Genomic DNA, 25,918 nt, shown 5'->3' on the forward strand with positions numbered 1-25,918 from the left:
AAGAATCTGTGATACATAGAGCATAAGAAGTCTATACAATCAAACATTTAGGCCCAGATAAGAGACATGATAACTATACCGTTTAGATGTGGAAACTTATTGTGAAATCATTAACTCGGCACTTTAAGCTGAAGCCAAAGCTAAGAGGCTAAATTCTCTTAATCCTGCCAGACCTGCACAGCTGACAGTAAAGTGTTCATTGTGCTGGTGCTGTAGCATGTTTCCATGACTAAGCTTCAGCTCACCTGTGGCACATTTGGGAAAAGGAGACAGGATCAGAAAACAAATGGTAAATATTCCGTGATTGCACACTGGAAGTTAGAGGTTGTGACTCTCTGCTTTAAGCACATTAAATATAAAGCTCTGTGTTTATGATCCTAAAGTCGTTCCGTTGTAACTAAGTAGAAAAGCAGAATTAAATGTGTGCTTTTTTTGAACTGACACCAGTTATTTCTTTATGTTCAGTATTTTGTAACAGTTGTCATTCTGTGCACCAACTATCTTCTTATGTTCTTGTTTCTGGTCAGGCTGGACCTAACCCTCACAGCCTCGACAATATGGTGTTTATCATGACAGCCATGAGCTCTATTGTAGTTATTATTGTGTAGCTTCAGGCAAAGGTTTGGTCAGACTGTGCATTGTGCCCAGTTGTTGCCTCATATAACCTAGGAACAGAGTTTGTTGTGAGTTTTAGCTCATCTAGGGTTATTATTGGAGCTTGTGCTGCTTTAACACACCATTTACTTTGTTTAAACTAGGTTTTTAAACGTGGGTACACCTGTGTTCAGCAAAAGAAGAAGAAAAAAGCCATTTAAATCCTTTCCTATTGCCAGTAGGAGCACTTTTACCCTCAGGGCACTGAGGGCTGCAGTACATTCAGAACCGGTCCAATAATGCTACTAGCTCACATAACAGGCCTGTAAGCTACAATAACAAAAGGACGACATTACACTTCCCAGTTTCTGATGATCACAACTTTCTGAGATAATTAGCTTATTGTGTTTCAGTGGCCCTCAGACATCAGCCCCACACGACGGAACTGAGAGGAAGCGTTCAGTTGCAGGAAGTTGTGCTTCCTTCAATGCCGACTGGAGCTGGAGCTGCTAAATATTGATTGCAATTTGATTGTGAACTGAATGCTGACTGACTTTCCCATTACGCTCAGAAGCCATAAGTTTGCAGGGGTTTGTGTGCTTTTCAAGCAGTTTGAAAAGAACTTAAGAGATCTCAGTCTTGTGAGTCACTCAGTGGGTCTACACGGTGAGATTAACTCAATTATAGCTATAGTTGGGTTATGCTCCTTATCAGAGCAAAGGTAATTCTCCTGTCTGACATGCCTGACGATTCTCGGTTTAATATGCATCTGAGTAAAGTAGTTTTCTCTGCTGTTTTTTTTGTTGTTGGGGGAGGGAACTTATCCGGCAGGTCTGCAGTGTGTAATTTTAGCATTGTGGTGTGAAGCTCCATTTCTTCTTGAGACTATTGTTTCTTCCTGCCTTCAGGTATCTTTTAAAAGAGACCTCAGTGTAAAGAAAAAGGTCTTAGACTGCATGTCAAAGGTTTTTTCATTACACAGCTGGTAAGAACTTTTCCTCTTTATGCCTCACAGACCACAGTGCCATAAATATAATAAAACTTTTGTCTGTGGGATCACTTGACAGTTGGTTGAAAGGGAAAAAAACAAAAACTGTGGAATGATTCACAAAATGAGGATGTGGCGTCTGTGTGCTTAGTGCACACTGTATTTCATAAAAAAGGAAACCCTTGAGTCTTTACAGTTTGACGTTCTTCAAATGAGTCTCAAAATAGTCAAGATTCCGAGATACTTAATGACGAGTGACGTGAAAGTCATTTCCAGGCTGCACACTTGGAGAAACACCTTTTCTTGACAGCCTTGAGAGATAAATCTCTGACCACATCAGCAGTTTCACTTAACTTATAAAGCCCTATACTTTTTTACGTTGCATCAGCTCGCAGTGGGTTTGTGCTCCAGCCTTTTTCTCTCTTGCTGAGAGCAGAAGATATGACGCGAGTGTGACCCAAATTGTTGACCAAATGAAAGTTAAGTTGATTTGAACTCATTTTGGATCTCATACAGCTAAAGAATCCTACATTTAAAATAAATTAAAATCTTTCTGGGATCATATAGTATTATCCAGTTTGATTCAATGCGCAGGATTTGTTCACCAGTCTCTCATTTCTAATACTGGCATCAACATTTTCATTTGATGATATGATCCAGTGCTCCGTGCCATTTGTAGAAGGCTGTGCCTGACAGGTCGGTGTCAAAGCTGAGAACCAAAAAGCATCAGTCGTAGTTTGAGCCATTGCTTTTCGAATTTATGAAATCACAAATCCCTTCGTCTCATAAATGATGCCCATCATTTGAAGTTATTGCACTTTAGAACTTTTAATTCAGGACTTTGAGTGCTTTGAGATGGAGCTAAATGAATAAAACCGAGTCTCAATGGAATTGATCTGAGAAGAAGAAGAAGAAGAAAAAAAGAGAACATATACACTTAGAGAAATGGTGACTGAATAAACTAGAGATAATGAATTCATTTTCTTTGCATGTGAAAACAGTACAGAGTAAAAAAAGTGCATTAAAGGAGCTGAGCGTGCAGGAGTTCATGGGTCAGTGTTGCCAGATGTTATTTTATTGGCTTCAGCTGCATGTAGGACATGCACTCAATCACATTTACTGTATTTATACGCTGTATGTTCAGAAATGCAAACTAAGATTTTCTCTTCAGACTGACTAAAGAGAGCAAAACTTCTCATCAAAATGAAATGAGAAGATTGGGGAAAAATAAGGAACCACTGCTTATTGGCCTTTTAAAAATGATGGGAACAGAAATGTTCCACTATGTCAGTGGTGCCTTGCTGCTAACAGGCCCTTAGCTACAGAAACATATGCAGCTGAGGGGAAAAACCATACCATCTGCTCAGTACATTCCTAATCATTGGCAGACCTGCCCATATTGGCCAGATTCCTCGTAGGAACTGCTGATTTGTGAAAATCACTTCCTAACCACCCTCTGCTGTCCTGTTTATGGGAACTGTGTGTATGTACTGTATGTTAATGTAAATGCTTAAAGTGCCAGTAACATACAGTTAATTTTGTGGTTTCAGATGGAATTGCTGGATAAATTCCCAGTGGAGGGAGGCCAGAAAGACCCCAAGCGTCGCATCATTCCGTTCCTACCAGGTGAGAGCTGAAGACACGGTGCCCCCCCCCTCTCATGAATGCACATACCTACAGTACACGATTGCAGATTCTCAGGAATAGAAAGGAGGGAGAGTTACTTGCATGGTTATTATAATCCTGTTGATCACCCCAGCCTTTGGATTTGTCCAAGGCACAGCAGAGAGTCGTGATAACCTTTGAATGATCTTGAGGAGAGCAGAGAGCCCCTCTGAGGGAGCTGGAGTTGCTACCTTACTGTCTGTGAACAAAGCAAGAAACTTTGGTAGTTTAAAGAACATCATCAAGCATTAAGCAAAACCAAATCATCTCTCAGCGTATCTTTTTCCAGTTTTAGAACAGATCTAAGCATTAAAATCGAGATGAAGCTGTACCGCCGTCATGGCTGAATCTTCACTCTGTGTGAAATGTGATTGGCCGAAGCAAAATCATCATCTTTTCACTCCGACAATAAAAGTAGCAGTGAGGTTTGTTTGGAGTGAGGCCGTTTGGTTTACTTGTTCCAACTTTTGAACTCCTGCTGAAAGTGATTCTTTATGAGAGAACAGCCTCACCCATAGACTCCACCCACATCTCCCCCACTGGTGCAGGGGATGGGTTTTTTCCTTTTTTTTGATGCTCATGCAAGTCTGGAACTCATTCAGAGAACTTGCAGTCAGAATCACCACACGCACTTTGATAAACTCTGAGTGGGAGGAACAGAAAAGAGAGAGCTCAGCTTTTCATTCTATCCCCTTTTAAAGTCAGACAAAGCATTCTGACTATGTATAACCATTAGTCCTGGTCTACTTCCTTCATACTTTTTAGTTTTAAAGCTTATTAATCAGAGAAATTCAGTCTACTTCCCACAAAGGTTCTGTCCTTTTTTTCTTTATCTTCCAGGGAAACTTATTTCGGTGCAACTTTCTTTTGGTTCTCTTTGACTCTTGTTTTCTTTGCGAGTGCTCCTTGAGGAAGGTGCTCCTGTAGAGCTGTTAAGAGACTAAAAGTTAGACTTATTTGACTCTACATGGCACCCTCTTGGAACGTTGGTAAGCCTTTGCATCGTGGCATAAGTTTGCTAAAAAAAAAGGAAGGAATTTCAAAGAATGACTTTTACTACTATCGGTCCCAGAACAGATCTGACGGCTCCTTGAATTGCTGAAGCTTCCTGACAGTCAAGAAAACTATTCACTTACAAAGCATGTGTGGACTGAGGCCAACTTTACCGAGCACTGAAGTGGTTTTCCCTTCTTGGTTCGGTTTGTTCAAGGCCTCAAGTTGTTTTTACTCCTTCAGTATCTCCACATCAGCAAAGAGGTTTTCTGTTGATGTACAGAGTGCCGACTTCTTACTCAGTTTTTCTTTTTATGGCCTGGTGTGTACATAAAATGCTCGACTACACGTTGTTCTTTATCCTTCAGCCTTCAAGTTCGACAAAGGATTTTTGTAACGCTCAACTGAAACATGGTCGTCGCTGCCTCAGCATCCCACATTTAGATAAAATGATCAGTTGGGTCGGTTTCCCGATAGCTGCTTTTTAAGGCAGTGCCAGATGATTAGCCTTTGAAAAATGATGGAATGTGAGTCTGTTTCTCTAAGGCCTCCTATGGGTAAGAGGTGATATTTCCCAGAAGTCGACTTTGAATTTGTAATTTTGGTTGCCTTCTCTCCTCCTCCCTCTCTCAGTGATTGAACCACACTACGCTGTTTTTTCAGCTTCTTATTCCGGCCGGGGATCTCTCTGCTCGCCACAGTAGGAGTCACAGCATATTTGGTTAGGTCAAGTACAGCTCTGTGCAGCCTAATGACTCACATTTCCCTGACAGTACTTGATGAAGAGCAGGAATACGATGATCTCATTGCTTGAGTCTTATTCACGTCACATTCCTCTTTTTGCTCTCGATCGATTTGAATCGGCACACCATTGGCAGACCTGTCCCATGTGGTGAAATAACAAAGGTGTCTGCTCCACACATCCATTTTAGGAGTGTCATTTTGGGCAGGTCATTTTACAGAAATTACATGATATGTGACTGAATCTCAGGTCAGACGGGTATCAGCTGTGAAAGTTCAAATTGTTTTAAGAGATGTGATGGTAAGTTCCGTCTGAGTCAGGCCCCGAGTTCAGCTGATGCAAAGTTAAAGCCTGGGAATATTTTTTGAATGTTTCCTAAATATCAAGTGTAAAATCAGTCGCAATTATCGGACTTTGTCACAAGAGCTAGCTTTGTATCAGAAACTTAAAATGTCCAAGAGACCAAACAGGGTGCAGAGTCCGGTGATTAAGAGGTTAGACGCGAGCACAGCTTTCTGTGTGAGGTGAGCAACAGTGACCCTCTCTGTGTTGCCATCTCTGTCAGCCTGCTGGCTCGGAGATTTGCCATAAAGTCTAGCCTGCCTCAGCCATGGCTCCAATGCAGTGGCTTTTTCCTCCCTGCCTCCTCCCTCCCCAAACAATCTCTTTTCACTGGCTGCATCCATGAGCTGCCTTGCATACAAAGTGAGCAGTGTTGAGTTAGTGCTTCATTCCTGACCCCAGAGAGCTCTGGAAAGTCTTCAAGTACGCTTTCTGTTTAAGAAGTGATGAGGGTAGGAGAGGAAGAATGAGTGAGACAGAGGCAGAGAAGTAGGAATCTGAGGGCTGACTTTCAAATGTCTTTAGTTTTTGAGAGCTGTCCAGGCAGCGTGTCCTTTCAGATGCTGGCTAGATGTTGCCAAAGCCTTCGACATGTCGTCTCTTATTTTTTAATTAGATTCAGTCAAGTCATCCTTTACTTAGTACTAGATTGTCCTTCTCTTCACAAAAGTGATGGAAAATCAAGCTGGTCAGATCATGCACATTCAAATAAAATGCTGTCTTTATTCTTGTATATGTATATGTGTGTATATATATATATATATATATATATATATATATATATATATATATGTGTGTGTGTGTGTGTATATATATATATATATATATATATATATATATATATATATATATATATATATATATGTATATATATATATATATATATATATATATATATATATATGTATATATATGTATATATATATATATATATATATATATATATATATATATATATATATATGTATATATATGTATATGTATATATATGTATATATATATATATATATATATATATATATATATATGTATATGTATATATATGTATATATATATATATATATATATATATATATATATATATATATATATATATGTATATATATATACAGTGCAGCTCACCAAATTTTTGTTTCACTTGGGATATTTTTTCTTCTTATTTTGGCTTCCAGTGATTTTGAAAATGATATAATCAAGAAGCTAAAATGTTACGAGCTCTGTCTTGCACTGGTGCTCTTGTTGTATCTTGAGTTATAAATCCAGATGACTTTTTCTTTCCAGTGGCACATTCAGCTTTTCCTAAAAGCCAAAACTTACCACCTGCCTGCCAGCAACACCTTTAGTTCAGCCTGAGCCCAGATGGTGATCAGATGAACAGCTGTTGAGGGAAGTGAAGACAGAGGCTCTCTTACTTGTTAGGGAGATTATATCCAGTATGTGAATAATCTAGTGAGGCTGTAATACTGACTGCATCAAACTGTCGATAGAATTCAGCATCTCGTGTTTGATTATGGGCTGGTCACATGAACACTCTCAAACTGCTGGTGGCAAGAGATGACGGGATCAGCAGAGACATGTTGGACATACCGGCCTGGAAACATGAGCGCTCGTCATAGAGTTTGTGCCAGTCCATTAATTTCAAATGTGTGTTTTTAACTGGAAGTGTAAACTTTGAATAATGTGTCCCGATGCTATTTTTGGACATACAAGTTCATCAAGATTCACTTCCTTAACGCCTCAAATATATGTTTAAGGTTTCAAGGCATTCTGTGAGATTGTGGTCAACAAAATTAGGTCGACCAAGAAGCCGCCCTCGGGTGGCGTGAGATGATGAAGTAATGCATTACTGCTTTCATAGATTTCACACGCATGGCTTGAAATTAGATGAAGACAGAAGATGAATGTACATGACTCTAATCATTCCTCCTATATCTAGACGATGCCAGCTTTTCACATTATTTTTCATATGAACAACCAGTGATGCATGTTTCCGAATGTCATATTCTATCCAGAACATGAGTTACTGACATGTACAGACTGGGTCTCTGATATTACACACAACACACAGGTTTAAAGCTCGAAACTGCCAGTGATCTTATGTCACATTTAGATGTCATTTTGTCTCGTTGGTCCATATGCAGATAAGCCCACGTTTAGTCCTTTTGAGAGGTATTTGACAACTGGCGTTTGATTTGATAGCTTGGATAGGACAATGCCTCAGCAGCATATTTAAACATCTCACTCCAGAAAAGCAGTTGCAGTAAATGTTCAGCTGGAGAGATCCTATAGTGATGAGATTTATTTGATGGAATTTACTGATTTCATCCAATAAATCCATTGTTCAGATTGGCTGTTCTGGAAATTCATGCTATTTTCCCCCAAATTGTACGTTTTATAGACAGAATTTCTGAAAACTTGTGATGCTGAATTGAGGCTTACTGGTGAAGGCTTAGACATTTGACACTATTCAGCATGTTCTCACAGTGATGCAGCTTCCTGTGGTTTTGTCTTTGTTTTTCTCAACCACCTGAATCAACCTGAAGGGTCTTTTGGTGGTTGTGGTTATTTTGTTAAATTTGCAAGGTCTGCTCGTCTGTGTATGTGGAGTCAGCAGTCCACACGCAGTCATGCATTCTCCACAAAGACTGGGTTTTACAGTTCCCATGGTTAGAAGGCACATCAGGTCAAAATGGGCTAAACTAACCGTAAGATCAAAATGACAAAGGACAACAAGTAAAATGCAAGAAATATCCCAGGGGTTCAGGAAGCAGAAAACACGAGTAACACGGCTGGAACTGTGATGGCTGGGCTTTATGGCTCAGTGCAATCTCCTGATAGATCCTCAGGTCTCTTTAAGAAGAAAACACCACAGCTTCTCATCTGGATGCTTGCAGTTCAGTAACTTGTATATAAGAAACTTATAAGGTTTTATCAAAGCAGTCTTTTGGAAAGTTGTTGTTGAACCTTCTACAATCCGAATGAGCAGAAAATAAAAGGTGGCTGTGAAATTTCCTGAATACCGTTAAGTTGGCGAGGTATAGAAGGGTTTTTTTCTTGTGATTCCCCAGACGTGCACAGACGTGCACAGACACGCACAGCTTGTCTGTGTGTCTAGAGATGAGAAGAAAAGGCAGAACTGTCATGCAGACATAATTTGCCTTCCCAAAATCCTTTCCTCACGGCGCAGAAATACCTGCATTCACGTAGCCCCTCACCTGACTCATGCAGAAAAAACACACACCTTTTTCTATTGATGACATGAAGTGATTGTGTTTCACTTGTCTTTTTTTTCTGCTCTTTCAGGGAAGATTCTCTTCAGGAGGAGCCATATCAGAGACGTAGCAATGAAGAGGCTGAGGCCCATCAACGAGTACTGCAGGGTGCGTTCATTGACTAACACAGTGACAAAACCTGCAAATCTGTTTTATTTCTCATGTTTTCTGATATCCTCAGTATCAAGTGCTGAAATCAGCGAAGAAAGTCTCCAGTGATGTATCGGTATACAACAAGATGGAAAATAATCTTAGTAGATGGGGAAATACTGGAAGCTGTTTCTTTCAGCACCTCTTTAAAGTTTGCAACTGTAAAAGAATTAAACAGTGAGACTATTTTAGATTTGAAGACAAAGTCTTGTGTATTTTTTTTCTCTCACCTTGCAAGAGTGGGGCTGTGTTACTGTATGCGTGAGACCATGAGGAACCCTGTGTTTACGAACTGTAAATCGACTCGACTGATTAAAAAGTGTGTTTGTATGTTGGCACATTTCAACAAAATTTCAAGCCAACGAACATAAACTTTGAAACAGCAGTGCTCTGAATAGGTCATATGTTTCGTCTTCTCATTATGGTTGCGATCTTTTGGACTAATTTGGAGTTTGACAGCTTACATGTAATTTTATTTGTTTAGACATCAGTGGATGAGGTCTTTCTTCTGAGTTTACTAAGCCAAGAGAGTCATGTGCATTTATGCAAGTGGCACAACAGTTTTAATTTAAATTCTAACGTCTTCTATGCACATACATTTTCCAAGAGTTATGCTTTGAGGATGCACTTAGAGACCAGGCCATTGTATCGCAATAGAACTTATTTGTTCCATAAAAGCCAAAGCTTTTATTGATTTGTGCCATTCCTTGCTGTACAGCATGAATTTGTCAAACGTGTGCCCCTATCACCATTGCCTCCTCATTCAAATGAATGGTTTTTAAGACTGAAATCAGCTGCACTGTAAGATTCGTCTTAGAGGAAGGTTCATACAGTTAGATTTTTCCAACCGCTTTCTGAATAATCCTGTTGCCCTTGCTTTCTAAATTGGCAGCTGTTTGTTGCTGCCGTGCTAAGCTCTTCGGCTCTCAGGGGCAAACCTTTGTGACAGCTAGCATCACCAAGCTTAAGTGTCCTAAAAGCTCCACAGGAGCTTGACTCTCACACAGACTTGTGTCCCTGTGAAAAGAAACTAATTAGAAGAGATTTTTTTTCTTGAGAAACCAATGTATAGTGTGTGGGGGAAAAAAAGTGATATTTCAGTTGTAGGATAAACCCTTTTGTAAAAATGATTGATAAGTTACTTTAGTGCATTAATCTTCTGTTGTCATCAGCAACAGAGGACAGACAGGATGCACACTTGAAAATGACATAAACGTGTGGTGTAACGTGTTGGTAGTGTCTGTTATACGAGCCAATAAACCCAGCTCCTTCCCTCAGCTGAAACACAAGGCAAACAGTGCATTATGCATGGCTTCTACACGAAGAGATTAATGCCTTGATCACAAGAAAGGATGAGGAAATGCGACTGAACATATTTTGTAGGTTCACTGTAGCTGAAGTACACGTAAAACTGAGAAAGGTGAGTGACTTACAGCTTTACTTGGGGCAGATATGTAACCACCACTTCATCATGACTGAAATTCATCCTTTTAGCAAAAACGTTCTTCTCTTTCAGAATGCCAACTGTTTGTCTGTGGTAAAAACGTAGCTGTGGCTGCTCCATGATAACCTTTGCTAGGCTGCCTTTCACATGGTGAAGGTGGAAATCGGTGCCTTTTCAGAGCTATCAGAAAAACTACTGTTGTGCGTTAGCATGTGGCAGTTCCTGTTGGCAGAGTTAAGGCAAAGACAAAGAGTTTTCTGTTGTTGAGCTTGCTTCGGCAGGATAGTCACAGTGCTTAGGCTGAATGTTTGTTACATTGTGTTGCTTTTCCTTAAGGCTTTCAACCCTGTAAAACTTCCCCTAGAAAAGAAAAGAAGAAAAAAAACTGAGATAAGTAGGAAAGCTGATTCAGTGGGAGGATAAAACTAAGTACACCCCATGATTCACTAGTCTGTTGAACCACATTTAGCAAAAATAAGTATTTGTTTTCTGTCTGAAGTTATCAGTCTCTCACATCATTGTGGAGGAATTTTATGCAAACTTCTCTAAAGGTCCTGCCACAGCATCTTAATTGGGTTGCTGTCTGGACTTTTGCCGCATGTTGTGTCTTTTCTTTCTCAGCCCATCTGTGGTTGAATAGCTGCTGTACTCGAAAACATTGTATTGTTGCATGAATGAAATCATGAATTATATGTCAGATAGATGGTCTCACATTTGACTCTAAAATACTTTGTGATCAGCTCAAGGTGCTCAGGTCCTGTGGCTGTAAAAACAAGCCCACATCAACAGCCCTCCACCCCCGTGCTGGACAGTTGGTGCGGATATGTTCTTTAATTTTTGCCTCGTGTGCTGCTGTGCATTTTGACCAGAGACCTCCATTTTGGAGTCCTCTGTCCAAAGGACATCATTCCAGAAGTCTTGTGGTTTGTTCAGATGACACTTGGCAGACCAAAGCAGTGCTGCCACGTCCTTTCTCTTGACAACCCCTCCAAACAAGCCATACTTGTTCAGTCTCTCTGTTTCTCGTCTTATTTAATCATTGATTGCTTCTCTTCTTCCTTGAGCATCTCATCACTGTACAAAGTAGTTTCAGAGTTAGGACCGATAAGCACCTCCCCCTTACTGAAACAACAAGCCACGGGGCCCTGGGGTGAAGGGAGAAGCTTTAATGTATAATAAACAATGTTGAGGGCTGGAGGGGTTCCTTGTCATCCAGAGTTAAAGGAATGCTCAGCTGGTGTAGGCAACATCTTTAACCACTTATGTAAAAAATAAGAGTTTGGGGGAGGAATGGGTGAAGCTGTTGGTTCATGTCTGTGGGTGTGGATGTTTATAGGAAAAGCTGAGACAGCTTTTCTACTGTCGAAGTTGATGTTGTGGAAATGTCTGACAAGCTATAAGAAAAAACAGTTTGAGAGCTGATTTGTCTCTGTATTTTTGTGATGGCGACATTCTGAAAACATCTTATAACCTTTCGACAGCACTTTAGAGTTCAACTTTGACCGTGGCGCCAATCAAAGCCCACTGTATCAACTGAGATGGCATTTTTCATCCACCACCATAAGCAGTCATGGTTTACAAGGTGAAACTCGATGTTTTTTCTTGTTGAAGAGCTGAGTCAGCCCTTCTGTTGTACAGCTGAGGCTTTAACCTGACTCATATGGAATTTCCCTGGTTTCGCAGCCTTATGTTTTTATTCATGTAAGGAAACATTTGGATGAAGGAAAAGGAGAAAACAACATGGAATCAGGAATTTGTTTGCTTAAACCAAGAGTAAGACTGTTTAGCTGGGATGACTGGGCAGGTCACGCGGTGTGATGGGATGGAGCACACTGACAAATGTCTGCTTCGTCACAAATAAGTCGTAGAGCAGCATTCGAAAGATTTTAAATGCATTGATCATCAGGATTTTATTTTGAGTTCAGCAGCTTTTTTTGTCATGATCACACGCATATGATTTGCGATCCAACAGATACTCGTTTCTCATTCCTGCTCCACTGTTCACTGTGGGCCTGCTTTCAAAAAGATATTGTGCACATGCACATACAGTGAAGATTAGACCTTCCAAATCTTTTACATATTTTTCCTTTGACAATATACACACACATGCACTATTGCATGCACGCACACATGTGCAGACTAACCCAATTACCTTAATGCGCGCCCCACCCCCCCGGTAAAGAACACCCATAAAGTCCATTTAACATAATTTACCCTGAGCCTCTCTCCTGTCTCCTCTCTGGGGAGAATTGTAATGAGAGGACAGAGCACTGGCTGACATGAGGAGAGAACTAAATCCAAGGAGAGGATAAGCGTGTCAGGGTGCACTCTGACCCTGAGGCACATCGCAACATTCTGGGCTGTGGGATTTAACATTGGGGGGTCCTCTGGTGATAACCACTAAAGGCTATTAAATCGGCTACTTAGCTTTAACATATCAAGGTATAGATGAAGCTTAGAAGGAAGCATAATAGTCTCCTGTATTATTTTGCGGTGAACAGAATAGTGTTTTGTCCAGAGTAGCAGTGACGTTGCTGTCCTCCAACGCAAGATAAGCTGCTGGCACGGACCTATAGTCGTAAGTATTGCAAGGACACTTGGGTTAGGCCCTTGGATTTCATTCCATATACATCAGCCCTGATGTTATATCAGTGTGACAGGCATTGTGAGAGGTTGCCTCTGCTCCTTCAAAGGACAAAACTGAAACACTTAAGCGTATTAAAATCAGAGGTAGAGGCCAGCAGAGGAAGCTTGATGGATAGCACTGAGCTTTGCTTGCCAGCAAATAGAGGCGTGGCCGAGCTTGATCAGAAGCAAGAGATGGACCTCACAGGGTCACTGTTGGCAGCTATTCCTTCTTCTCTTTGGAGTGAGTGAAAGAGTGGAGCAGGCAGATAAAACGCATACTCAGGAGAGAACAAAAACGCACAGTTGGAGCAAGAAGCTTAGCGATAACATGCCAAGCTGGCGGGGGGGGGGGGGGTCGTGTTCACGTCTGTGTGTGAGACATCAAACCAATAATGTGACAATTTGTGTTTCATCTCAAGCCTTGTTGTCGAGGGCTCATCACTCTTCTTTTCGAACTCTTCCACAAAGCTGTAGGACGAGAGAGGAAGGCAGGCAACAGTGATCCATGAACTGACCTTCGGAGCAGAAAAAAGTGATGAAAACAAACCGATCAAGGAAGAAGTGACAAAATTGAGTTTAAATGTTGTGAAGTATCTTCCACATATTCTCTGTGTTTCAGGTAAACAACGGCAACAGTGCGTTTTAAGATGAAGCGCACATTCTTGCGTTTTTAATCGACACTTCGCTCTACAGGCTGTAATGGGCAAAGAGCGTCCATGTTGAAAAAGCCACTGAAATTCTTAACAGAACGGCATGCTGTTTGCGAGGGTCACGTTATTTCCACAAATGAAAAGAACCTTGTGTAAAGTGTGCTCACTGCTGGTAGTTCCCGATGCTTCCCCGAGAGTTTAGGAGAGCTTTTCAGAACACAGTTAGGCAAATACAGACAGCAGAATGAAATATTTAAGCTTAGTAACTTCAGAAGTTAAAGGTTTGATCCCAGTAAAGTCACTACAGTGACCAAACATCATTTTAAAGTCTTGTCCACACTTCAAATTGAATTGTGGACATGTCCAGTCAGGTCAGACAGATGTTCAGAAGAACACGATAATAAAATGTGTGAAAAATGTCACGGACCAAAGACTTTCACAAAGTGGAAAGTTTGAAAGTAGCTACAGATTGGGATGATTGGGACAAACACGCCAGCTCAGTTACTCTGAGATTTACTGAGGTGCAAAGCCATTTATGGCTTTGTAGGTGAGCTGTAAGATCTACAGGTAGGCAAGCACAGGAATGATTTGCTCATGCCTTTTTGTCTCACTAATGTGTCTCGCTCCAGTGTTTTGACTCAACTGAAGACGAGGGAGGGGCCTCTGACTGATACTCTGGGATAGTGAATTACAGTAGTAAGGGCATGAATGGATTAAAGCAAATGAATTAAAGAAATGACCTGCTGTGACAAACATTTCTCTGCTTGAGTTCTGTGTGTTCTGAAGTGAATGTACTTGTCAGCTTATGTAATAACCTGTTTTTTTGTGCTTGCAGGCTCTGATTCAGCTGCCAGTCTACATTTCCCAGTGTGAAGAGGTCAGAGTGTTTTTTGAGACCAGACCTGAAGACCTCAACCCACCCAAGGAGTAAGTAACACACAAAGAAAGAGAGAGAGAGACCTAAAGCAATAGAAACCCTCTGGTTCACACCAGAACCCCCCCCAGGTTTCGTGTCATGTCACGTCCTGTCAGCATTTATCATCCACTCAGCTGGTAATGAACACTCATTATACCATGTGATGTGTCTGATTTTTCTAATCTTACGCTGCATCCTGGTGTTTACTTTCTTTTTTATTATTATTTTAGGTAAAAATGCACTTAATGGGTCACTTAAGTGCTGAGTTTGCATGTCAGCATGTAGCTGCAGCTCCAGACAGCTGAGACAGCACGATCGCTCTAAATGATTGTGATTAGCTCACTTGTTTCTTGTAAATCTTGCCCAACATATTAGCCTCATTTTCAGCGCTGACAGTTCTACGTGCCAAAATAAAGCCGTGAGTCGGCACCCGATTGCAACATCTAACATACATATGCACATTTTTTTTAAGGTTACCGGCAGCCTCAGGGCAGTAGAGGTTGGGCTCATACGTGGGCCCATGAGATTTTTATTTTCCTGTCCCAGCTGTCAGCTGGGGCATTAGTTTTAACCTCTGTGTCCTCACACTCTGACGTGCAGTGTTGTGGAGTATCCGCAGAAGGAAGGAAACTGTGATAAATCGTGTGACATGTGACGTATGTGCAAGCAGTCCACTGTAAAATGACCATACTAGTACATTGTACCAACGTTAACACCTAAATGTTCCCTCAGTAGCTCCGAGTGGACGAACTGATAATGTGTCTGCTTCCCACAGCTTCTCCTGCACACTTGTTGAAAGGGAGTGAGACAGAGGGTCTTGGTTTTTGTTGCAATCTGCCACTAAACCTTTAAACTTTAGAATGTGTTATTTTCTTAGTCTTTATTCCAGAGCGGTTTAATCAGTTAGTATTGTTGCTTATCTTGGGCATTGTGGAATAAAACTGCATTTGGCGAGCCATATTCTAAAGCTACCATTACATCTGCTACACTGACCTTAACCGAGTAAGACCCTCTTTAGACATTTGACTCATGTCTGAAGAGATTTTAGTGAGTTTGCCTTTCCCACCTGTGGAATTTTTGATTTCCTTGGACGGCCCTGGAGCAGTTGAATGAGTTAAAACTGTGAAAGTATCTTGTGTCTTCTGTATACATAGTGCCATTTTTCAAATACACATCATTCACTTTTGTAAGTGTGTAGGAACCAATTAGTCCCCCTTCACTCTGAAATATGTTTTGGTCACTTTTCTCTAACTGCTTTTGCATCAAAGAGAATTCAGAGGGCTGAACTTGATTTTGTGTGTGTGTGTTAGCATGTCTTTTTCAAAAATGTAATGTCCTCTCAGTCCTATTCTGTGTTCAGACGTTTTCTCTACATATATAAAAAGAGCATTTTTTTTTGTAAAATATTCTAAAGTGTAGTTATAACACTTCCTCTTTCAGCAGCGCAGTTCTCATGTTCATGTTTTTGATTAAACTAATTCCTGTCTACCCTTGGGTGACTAATACGGAACATCAACAGAAGCGGGTTGTGTGGACTGAATGTGAAGTGGGTTCTTCCAACAGTCTGTCACGTTGTCATCTACAATGTGCCTGTCACTTTGAGGTGTGCTTTCAGCTTTGCTTTTTAAAAAGGATGGACTTATCACTGAATGAGGTAGAGGAATGACTTCACATACTGAGCAGGAGGGAGAGTGGGCCAGCAGAAGGAGAGGGACTATTGCCGATTGCCAAAATAGCAGAGCAGAATATAATCCCATAGATTAATGAAAATAAGCAAGATATTTTGCAATCATGAGCTGTTAAAAAGCTGATGTCCAGAAATGTAATGTTGTTAGATGAGCTGAAATGACATTGATAACAAGTCTTGACTCTGCTCAGCAGAGGGCATTTTAGCTGCGTGCGGACACACACGTTCACACATAAAAGGCCTATGTCCTAATGTCTGATATCAAATAGGAAATTTGGATGAAAAAACTGAAAGTCTGCTTATAGGCTTCTGACTTTATTCTCACTTACTTATTTTCACCTCTGTCCTCCCCCTGAGGGGGTTGCCAAAGAAGTGAGGTTACCTCTGCATAAAAAGACCTCGGGCATTTTGTAGGGAGAGGTAGGACAGAGAGGGAGCATTTACTTGAGTAGGATAAGTGTAGGAAAGACCTTGGTTAGTCTTTATTGAAATTGGATTACTGCCCTCTGTTGTTTCTGTTGTTTGGCTGACTGACAACAAGGCTGGTGTACAGACACAGCAGTCACTGAGGGAGAAGATTTATCTTAGCCTATAAATCTGCTACCATGAGACAGACCTGTTAGACTGTTTCCTTAAGAGCAGCAAAAAGGAGAGGAACGGGAGAAATGAACTGTAATGAGGAAGTGTGTGAAGCTCAAAATGAGTCAGAGAAGAGGAAATCTGGAGAAAAGAGGATGTGTCGTAACAAGAGTGAGACAATTAAAGGAAAAGCTGATAGTATGGATCAGAGAGACACGAAATACTCGGTTGATAAATCCTGATTTATCAAGACTGATGGAAAGAATTAGAAGCTTTTATACAGCCAGTAGAGAAAGAAACACTTAAATGAAGTGAGATGGGTTAGAGGGAGAGGTGGCATTTATCACTTAAATTGACATTCTGAGTCTTGTGTTGTACGGCAGCAGTTTTCCATAAGGTTTTCCATTAGGTGTAGAAAGTCTCCAGACATCAGAGCTAATCTGTTAGAACTGTTTTTGTAGGGGGAGTTTAATAAGTTTCACCTTATTTCTAACAATAAAGCTGGCTTTTCTTTCCCTTGTTTATCGTGACTAAAAAGTATCACCTGAGGGTATAAATGTTCTTTTAAAAGTAAAATTTGCTCTCCAGCAATTTTCTTCTCACTAGCCTCAAAGTGATGCAAACACATGTGGGAGGATTTATTTAGTTTTTTACTAAACTAGTGAAGATAATCCCATTGGGTCAAGGATCCGGGTCACTGGCGGTGCCCACTACATTATGTTCTCCTGACCTCACCTCTTTTTAAATGAAAAAGCAAGCAGACAAATATGTTATGCACATTTTTCTGCAATGAGCAGAATTATTGGTACTGCTTTTGTTGGCCTGCCTTTGTCTTTCTTTTTATAGCACATTAATGGGAATGCTTATGGGTAAGGATTTATTGAGACTAAGTCTCCACAATTAACAGTTCTACTAATCAAACAATGCTTTATGAGACTGAAAGTGTTCGTGTGGATGCAGGGAAATGGATGGAAAGTAGCTGCCAAGAAAAATGATCAAGGCAGATGAGGGAGTGAGCTAAGTAGACATGGAAGATGTGAGATGGAAAAAGGGGGCGATGGAAGGCCATAAAGTTAAGGGAGCAATATTTAGATAACAAAGCAGGAGAGAAAGTGAGGAAAACTGAGCATTTGCCACCAATGATTTCTTTAGAGACATCTGGTCGTTGAATCAGCTCCTGACTGCTGCCTCCGAGTGATGGTCTATTTATCTGGCTAATGTCTGAAACAGACCCATCAGATGCTGCATTTAATTTAACATCAGGCCAGGTTTTTTCGAGCTCAGCTATCCAGAGACTCTTTCTACATGTTGGCCCGGGGTTACACATGGAAGCAGATCCAGATCCTCTGATGTTTCTGTTTCATATTAATTACACAGGATGAGATAATAGTCATCGTTATTGATGTCTTGTGAGATATAAATAGATAATAATTAATAATAATTGTATATGTGGAAAAACATTGAAAGTCAGAGGTTCCCTCATAAGTGGTGCCGTTTTGTGATGGTTTCCTCTCTTTAACAGGGAACCCATTGGAAAGAAGAAGTCAGGTAAGACTCTGCTTTGTTTGTATAATTAAAATGCAAACAGGGTTAAGTGGCCTGTTCTTTTTGTTTAGTTTTTTTTTTTTTAACAAAAGGAAGTGCAGAAAAATATTTTAATGATAAATGACATGACATTACCTCCATCTAGTGGTAGTTTGATAGTTATTTTTTTACACATACTCACTATTCTTGACTTTCTCTTTAGCTGAATTTATGAGCAAAGAATCATTATTTTTCTCATCTTTTGTATATACTCTGTATTCTCTCAGTTCATCTACTGTTCTTCAGTTGCATCCATATTATTTTTTTTTCAGTTTTCTTCTCCATTCATTTTCCTTTTCATCAGGGTTTGTGGAGAGAGCGACTACTTTCCTAAAGCGAGGTAGTAAACGCACTGTCATGCTTTGTCGTGCTGTGTGTGTAACCCAGTGGGTTGCTAATGGCCTGTTCCCCCTCTCCTTCCCTGGCCTGGGCAGGTGGGATGTGGCTCTGTTGAGGGCTTGGGGCTTGCGTTGGGGTCTGTAAGAGAAGCAAACAACGTCAAATTTTCAAATCTAAGTGGTTCACAGTAGGGATAGTTTCAATATAAGTCTCCAATAAAGTTCCCTAAAGCATTAAAAACTATAAATATTGTAAACTGATTTGTTTAAAATAGCAAAATGATGTCAATATGCCTCTGAATGCTATTGTCATGAATTAAAAATTATTAAAACATTACATGACAGGGGCTAACGACATTATTAGCTTGCTATCTCAGAAGCATTGTTTTAAATTAAGCTAACTTTGCTACTTTTCTGCTAGTACTACTTCTGAGAAATGTTTCCTCTACTAATACTGCAATATCGCACTGACTGAATAAAGATTCATTGCTAACTGAAGTGGTGGGACACTTACAATCTGGTAAAACGCTATGAAAAAAACTAAAGAGTTGGATAGTTTTTTTTTGTTGTTGTTTCATTTTGCAGTTGCAGTCATGTGAAGAGGAACGTACGCCCACTTTTAGTTCTAAGGTGTTATTTAACAGCATGTCAAGACACAAGGTCTTAAAATTTGGTAAATACAACTTCAGGCGAGCAACAGCACAACATATTTCACTTGGCCATCATTTGTTGAACAAAAATTAAGTCAAAATACAGATCTGGTGTGGGAAAACCCTTGCTGCCTCCGTGGGAATTAAGTGGGTAAATAGCAGCCAGGTGCTGCTAATCAAATGCACTTGATTAATTGACCATTTATGTCATTTCAAGACCACATTGTTTTATTTATTTTTTTATCCTTTGTATCCTTATCTATAAATCCTTTGAATTGAAAGAGGGTTTACTTCATGCTCTCACATGACTGTATATGGTGACGTTCACCTGGCAGGGTTTATTCTTGTAAATGTAACACGTAGTTGCGCTCTGAGCCCCTTGTATGTTAAAGTTGATTTTTCTAATGCCGAGTCGTAGATAACAGTGGTGGTGGGTCTTGGTGGAGTTCGATTGTTTCCATGGTGAAATCGCATTCATGTCAGTGATTGAATTAACCCTCCATCCCTTTCCAAATCACGCCCTTCAGCCCCTTTCTCCTTATCTCCCTTTCTTCAACTGCAAGCTTTTTAGTTCCCTCGTTCCGTCTTTCCAACCTCGTACACCACCTCCTGTGCTTTGTGTCTCAGTGAATACCGCAGACAAGCCTCTTCTCATTTAAACTTTTTTACTTAATACCTTTTGGACAAATTGTTATCTCGGAATTATTCATGGCATTTCATCATAAGAGGGATTAGGTTTTTCTTCTAAATGTAGCTCTACAGTTGGATACGAGCTATTGTGTAAGGACCATGCTTAGATGTGGTTTTTAGTAGATTTCTTGAAATATGACATTTTAAAAGGTCACATTATATTTGGGCAAGGAGATATAAAACCCTTTAAAGGTCAATACCTTCAAACTACGCAGATGTAATCATATGATTCCAAGGTCATGGAGTTTCCTTAACCACATTAGCTAATATTACCAAAGATCTTAAGTAAATAGCAGAATAAAATGAGGGGAGGCTTTTTCCACTTCATCAAGCTTTCAATTGCAGCTTACCTAAGAAAGGAGCATAGAGATGGAGCCGAATAAACGTCAGACTTTGTTTCCCTTTTCTAACAGGAGATTCAACCTCTGCAGACCCTCTGCTCCTCGACCAGTATGTGGCTGTAACAGACTATGAGAAGCAGGAGAGCTCTGAGATCAGCCTGCATGTAGGTCAGGTGGTGGAGGTCATTGAGAAAAATGAATCAGGCAAGTTCATTCAGTTATAGTTTCTTTACATGACTGTTCCCGAGATTGCTAGTTTCAGACAGGTGTTACATAGAGGTTTCAAAAAGAAAGAATTCAAATATATTATTTGTATATTTTAACCCTTCTCCCAATATATATATATATTTTAAACGTGTGTATCCTTTGTGAACTGTGAATAGAAAGAGAATAACACACAGACCTCAAAAGGTTCAGACCGGATGATGCACCATCATCCCAAGAAAAGAATTTCAGATTTTGATTTGCCAGACCAAAGGACAGTTTTCCAGCCCATTTCACATTAAGTCAGGCCCAGAGAAGTGATAACTTGCATTTGTGCATGCAGTGGTGAACAGTGTCCACTTACTGTGGTTTTAGATAATGTTATAAGAAGAGTCCATGCGGTGATTTCACCACAAAATCATGTTTGGTTTTGTTGCAGTGCAGCCTGGGGGCTCAAAGATCCCCGCCGTTTTCAACCTCATGCCCTTTCACACAGCTAATTTCCTGGCACATTCTATTTTCTATACCCAATCATGGTTCTGATCTGGTCCAGTTGACTTTAAAATCTAAGTGTTTTTTGTAAATGAGGCTGATAAATTACGACAAATCCTTAAACTGAATTCTCAAGAGATCTTGTCCATGGATGTGTTTGTATTCTGCTCATTTAGGATGGTGGTTTGTGAGCTCAGAGGATGCCCAGGGCTGGGTCCCTGCTACTTGCCTTGAGGCACAGGATGACCCCGATGACTTTACTATTCCTGGGGAAGAAGGTAAATTTCAGCTTAACATCTAGGTACTTTTATTTAGGTCTGACATCCCCAAAAAGAAACAATTTGGATTTTTTTTAAATCAAAACTGTGAAACCAGTGTGCAAGTCAATTCTAAACTGTTGAAAAAATGAGAGCGTGTAAGACTTTTACTGTTGCCCTCTGTAGTCCATGCAGCATTGTGCTTTTCTGGAGAGTTGATGTGTGTTGATGCCAACACTCTGGCAGGGTGCGTGGGCCTAAGGCAAAGCACTCCAAAGGGTAAAGGGTGTCACAGTGGTGGTTATGATCTTTGTTAACCCAGGGCTTCCTCTTCAGGCTCTTTGTGCCCTCTCTTGAAAGGGGGCATTTTATGTGCCTTTTACTGACACAAATTCAGTCAAGAGCAACGGTTTGATGAAAGGAGAGGTGTGAAGAACGTATGAATAACTACAGAAGAAAGCTAAACTGTTGTTGCAAGACAGGAATGCTGGCAGAGATGCGTTAACTACGCAAAGTAGTAAATACATACTGCCCATTTATTCCAGAACAATACACTGCCGATGCTTCCTTTTATGTGTAAACTGCTCCTGCAGCTCATAAACAATAAAGTTGACACCCCAAAAAAACTCAATTTGTGTTCTGTTAGCTGCAGCAGCACAGTAGCTGTGTAAAACAGACTATTCAGCTAATTAACAGTTAAATTTCTGCAACACCATCTGAGTGCATGCAGTTTGGTCCACTGTAACTGCAGAACGTCATACAGAGGTATGACTAACACATGTTCCTACAGGTCTGCCAGTATATCACATTACCTCTGCTGACTTGCACAAAACCTTTTGTGACTGTTGAAAAGATGTCATCGATCACCCTTTGATTCAGTTTAAGTTGACAATGAAAATGGAAACATTCATTAACATTGTCTTGGCATGTCTCACACTGACCTTTTTCAGATTATTCAGTTATAACAAGCACTTTAATGTGGTTTCAAATCCAGGCATCAACTCAGATTTAATGATTCTTCCAGACAACATTTAAATTATGTTTTTCGATGTACCGGAATTGTAATGTAGAAATAAATGTAATGTGATTGTGCTGTCCGGGAAAACCATCAGTGTCAGAGGAGGTTTTTCTTTTTTCTTTTTTTTTATAGTTTAATTTGAAATATTGAACGCAGGTAATGCGTTCAGTGTAAGTTCTGATGGTATGTTAGCAGGGATAAAAGATTCATACATATGACCAGGAAAACTCTCACTTTAGGCTCAACATGGCGCGCCAACACTGTTGTGCAATATCATGGTAAAGTAGAATAAGCTTGTAAGTTTACTCCCATTGATTTGAAGAAAAAACCCCATCAGTGCTGTCATTTAGGCTGAAACATCATCCCAATGGCACATGTAATGCTCACTTCCTATTTTGCCCCGCTCACTGCACTGGGATGCCAGTGCCTCGGAGATTCTGGTCACTGCCAAGGCATGTGGGTCGTCGCAGAACTTTAGGGGATCTATTCAGCACAGGCTTTGGGCCAGGTGGAGCGCACGACTTTCTTTTCCCCCTTTACTGAATGTGTGTGTGTGTGTGTCTGTGTGTGTGTGTCTCCGCACACGAGTGCACATCTGTGTATATGTTTTATGCATGAACAAAGGTTGCATGAGTGACCCTGGCATGTAAATGAAATTGTTGCATGCAAAATGTATTGTGCATTTGGTTGTAAGATTAAAACTATTTAAAGCTAATTATAGACACTTTTGTACGTAAGTCTTGATCCACCCCTCATTTCATTATAATTTGCTTCTAACGTGCCAGACCTTTCTGTAATCTTTTAAAATGGTCTTGAGCAACAGTTATCCAGACTTTCTGAGGATGTTTCAAAGTTCATCTCTCAACATTGTCTTCTTTTTCACTCATTAGCAGTTAATTCCTTTTACCTGATGACTTTCAGAAGTATAGGTATGTTTTTTACTTGGCAAAGAGCACATTTTAAATAGTATCTTTAGTCACTTTGTTAGTAGCAGCCTGTTGCACACTCACATCACTTTCCCCATTTCTTTAACAATATCTGAAACTCATGTCCTTAACCCTCTGAGGTCTGTGATCACGCCGGCGTGATCAGATTGCATGACCTCATTACGGCTCAGACCCCAGAGGGTTAAGACATAGGAAACATTGACTGCAAAGACCTGAAACAGGACTTAAGAGATTCACCTGGTCCTTCAGTTGATCCACCTTCTGTTCACTAAAGCTCCATCAGAAATGACCTCCACGGAAAGGCCGAGCTATGCCAAATGACTCAAGAAGTGGACTGAAAATCAGTGGCAACAAGTGTTATGGAGGGATGAATCCTCCACAGAGCACGGACCTTTAGTTGGCAATATATAGAGAAATGAGGGCTGGTTCAAGAGCTGTGAGCTTGTGTGTGTGTTATATCTTCTCATTCCACCATATGTTGCCCCAGCCTTGCTTCTTTAAATATGTGATCATTCCTAATCAGCCTGTCCGTGGTACCCACAGTATCTCATCCTGAATCATAGGTAAAAGGTCATTGTGGAGCCCTTTCATTGTTAGGTTATCTTTAGTGCACACCAACAATACCAGTGTTAGTGAATGCAGACCTGCCCACCTTCACCTTTGTATCAGTTTGAATGTGAAGAAAATTGCTACTTTTTAAAAACATTCCAAGTCATTATAATCCAGGTTTGCCAGTGTGTGTGCTTTGTTTCCCAGCTTTTCCCATCCATCGGCATTTTTTTGTGTTCCAGTATTTGTGACCCTGCACACAGAAAATTCCTCACTTGTCATTGTACTTTTACATTTAATAATGTGCTTTTGTTCCAACTCCAGAAGAGAAGTATTCGGTGATTTACCCGTACTCGGCCAGGGGTGAGGATGAGATTGACCTAGAGAGAGGCATGGTTGTCGAAGTTATTCAGAAGAATTTGGAAGGCTGGTGGAAGATCAGGTAATTGAAACCCCTGACATCCTGTAAGCTAATGGCAAACGTAATAAAAGTAAATATGCTCTCCTGCAGTAGCCCAAGAAAGTGTTTCGACTTTTAAACCAAAAGCTCAATAACTTATGTCATGTTTGATCAATTAGAAAATGAACATCTACATAATTTGTAACTGTAATTAACTATTGTAATTAAAAAAGGTTGACACTTGCTATCACATTGATATTTAACAAAACAAATAAAGCTAAGGGACAACTTTAGTGGAACACATCAGTCTTTTTCATGATGGAGTGCATCTGTGGTACTCCTCCAGGCACACCTGTGTGGGCTTAATATCGAATGTCTTACAGACAGACACAGATTTACAAGATATTACTGAGGAAGTTCTTACGTAGAAGCAACGTAAAGACTGTAAAAGTGTCACAGTCATGCCCAGACAAAAAAGTTAAAAAAAATAACTAGAAGACTAGAAACTACACTCAATGTTTAAAATGCAGAAATAACCTCCTGCCAAGGAGAAAAATCCCTTTTACACAGCTCTGGTGCTCAGTCTATGTCTCCTGTATATGCGACGCAGTATTCAGACGCAGTATTCAGACGCAGTATTTCAGACGCAGTATTCAGACGCAGTATTCAGACGCAGTATTCAGACGCAGTATTCAGCTCTTAAGCCAGTCGCAGACCAAGGCTGGATTGTCCTGGAGAAAAATATCCACTGGTTGGCTAAGCTGATGAAACATGAAAACTGTTATTTATCATTTAAATGCAAACAAACTTCCCCTTGTGGAACATTTTGCAGTTTTTCTTGAAAAGAAAACATTCCTACATTTTAGTGTGCAAATACTGTCAGAAACCACAGTACCATAGATGAGAAATACTTGAACTGTTGATGGTATCCCACTAACTGCAGGTTGATTGTGTTTCTCCTCCATGCAGGTACCAGGGCCGTGAGGGCTGGGCCCCAGCCTCTTACCTGAAGAAGTCTGATATTCAGAGCCAAAGGCAGTCGGCAGGTGCCGTTGCTCATGCCAGCACAAACGACCTGGAAGGCTTTTCTAAACAGAACCAGCAAAACAACGCAGCGAGAGAGAACCGAGACAACAGCCAGAAGGAAAACAGACTCTCGATTTTCTCTGAGAACAACAAAAGCAGTAAGTGAATTTAGCAGCAGCTTGTGATTCGTGTCATAGACATATGAGCGGCTCGCACACAACTGATAAATCCTTAATTGTTGCAAACATGGCGGCGATGAAATTGAGGAAGCAGTTGTGATCCCCAGACGCAGTCAAAATACCCAAAGAACAAATGGAAATGAAAACCTAACTTCAGATTTTGTTTGAAAGACTTGCTGACACCACATCTTTTTCCTCTGCAGAAGTGGGATTGAGACACAGACCTCCTCCACGCAGAGATCTTACCATTGTAAGATGTAATACTGCTTGTCTTGGAAGAAAAATAATTGAATTTCACATGATACATTTTTTTTTCATCAACCTAATGTCTATGTATCTTTCCGGCGTCCCACAGCCACGTGGTGCAAACCTACCCAAGCCGCCCGTCCCTCCTCAGGTTGAGGAGGAGTTCTACACCATAGCAGACTTTCAGACCACCATCCCAGATGGTATTAGCTTTCAAGCTGGAGTCAAAGTAGAGGTGAAACTTTCTTATTTTTTTAAAGTATAGATTACTCTGTGTGCTATCACTTACCGTACCACAACTCTAAATTAAACTTTTGAATGAGGGTATGTCTATCTACGTCAGTAAT

At 40.4% G+C, this 25,918-nt stretch overlaps 1 protein-coding gene across 4 annotated transcripts in view; it reads left to right on the plus strand.

Moving 5' to 3' along the window:
- sh3pxd2b (SH3 and PX domains 2B) overlaps positions 1-25,918 on the plus strand; it is a 38,064-nt gene that overhangs the window by 9,556 nt on the left and 2,590 nt on the right. Inside the window, exons 3-14 of one of the 4 annotated variants that reach the window (XM_072375067.1) lie at positions 3,133-3,208; positions 8,628-8,704; positions 14,304-14,395; positions 18,173-18,198; positions 18,539-18,574; positions 20,326-20,457; positions 21,126-21,227; positions 22,649-22,732; positions 24,045-24,162; positions 25,090-25,304; positions 25,529-25,575; positions 25,681-25,806. In XM_072375067.1, coding sequence (XP_072231168.1) covers positions 3,133-3,208; positions 8,628-8,704; positions 14,304-14,395; positions 18,173-18,198; positions 18,539-18,574; positions 20,326-20,457; positions 21,126-21,227; positions 22,649-22,732; positions 24,045-24,162; positions 25,090-25,304; positions 25,529-25,575; positions 25,681-25,806 — 1,131 coding nt within the window. The remainder of the gene's footprint in view (positions 1-3,132; positions 3,209-8,627; positions 8,705-14,303; positions 14,396-18,172; positions 18,199-18,538; positions 18,575-20,325; positions 20,458-21,125; positions 21,228-22,648; positions 22,733-24,044; positions 24,163-25,089; positions 25,305-25,528; positions 25,576-25,680; positions 25,807-25,918) is intronic. The other 3 variants (XM_072375068.1, XM_072375069.1, XM_072375071.1) reach the window with 3 other exon arrangements.

Source organism: Leuresthes tenuis, unplaced genomic scaffold (genome assembly GCF_036924035.1).
Source record: "Leuresthes tenuis unplaced genomic scaffold, fLeuTen1.0.hap1 SCAF_21, whole genome shotgun sequence".
Classification (NCBI taxonomy): Eukaryota; Metazoa; Chordata; class Actinopteri; order Atheriniformes; family Atherinopsidae; genus Leuresthes; species Leuresthes tenuis.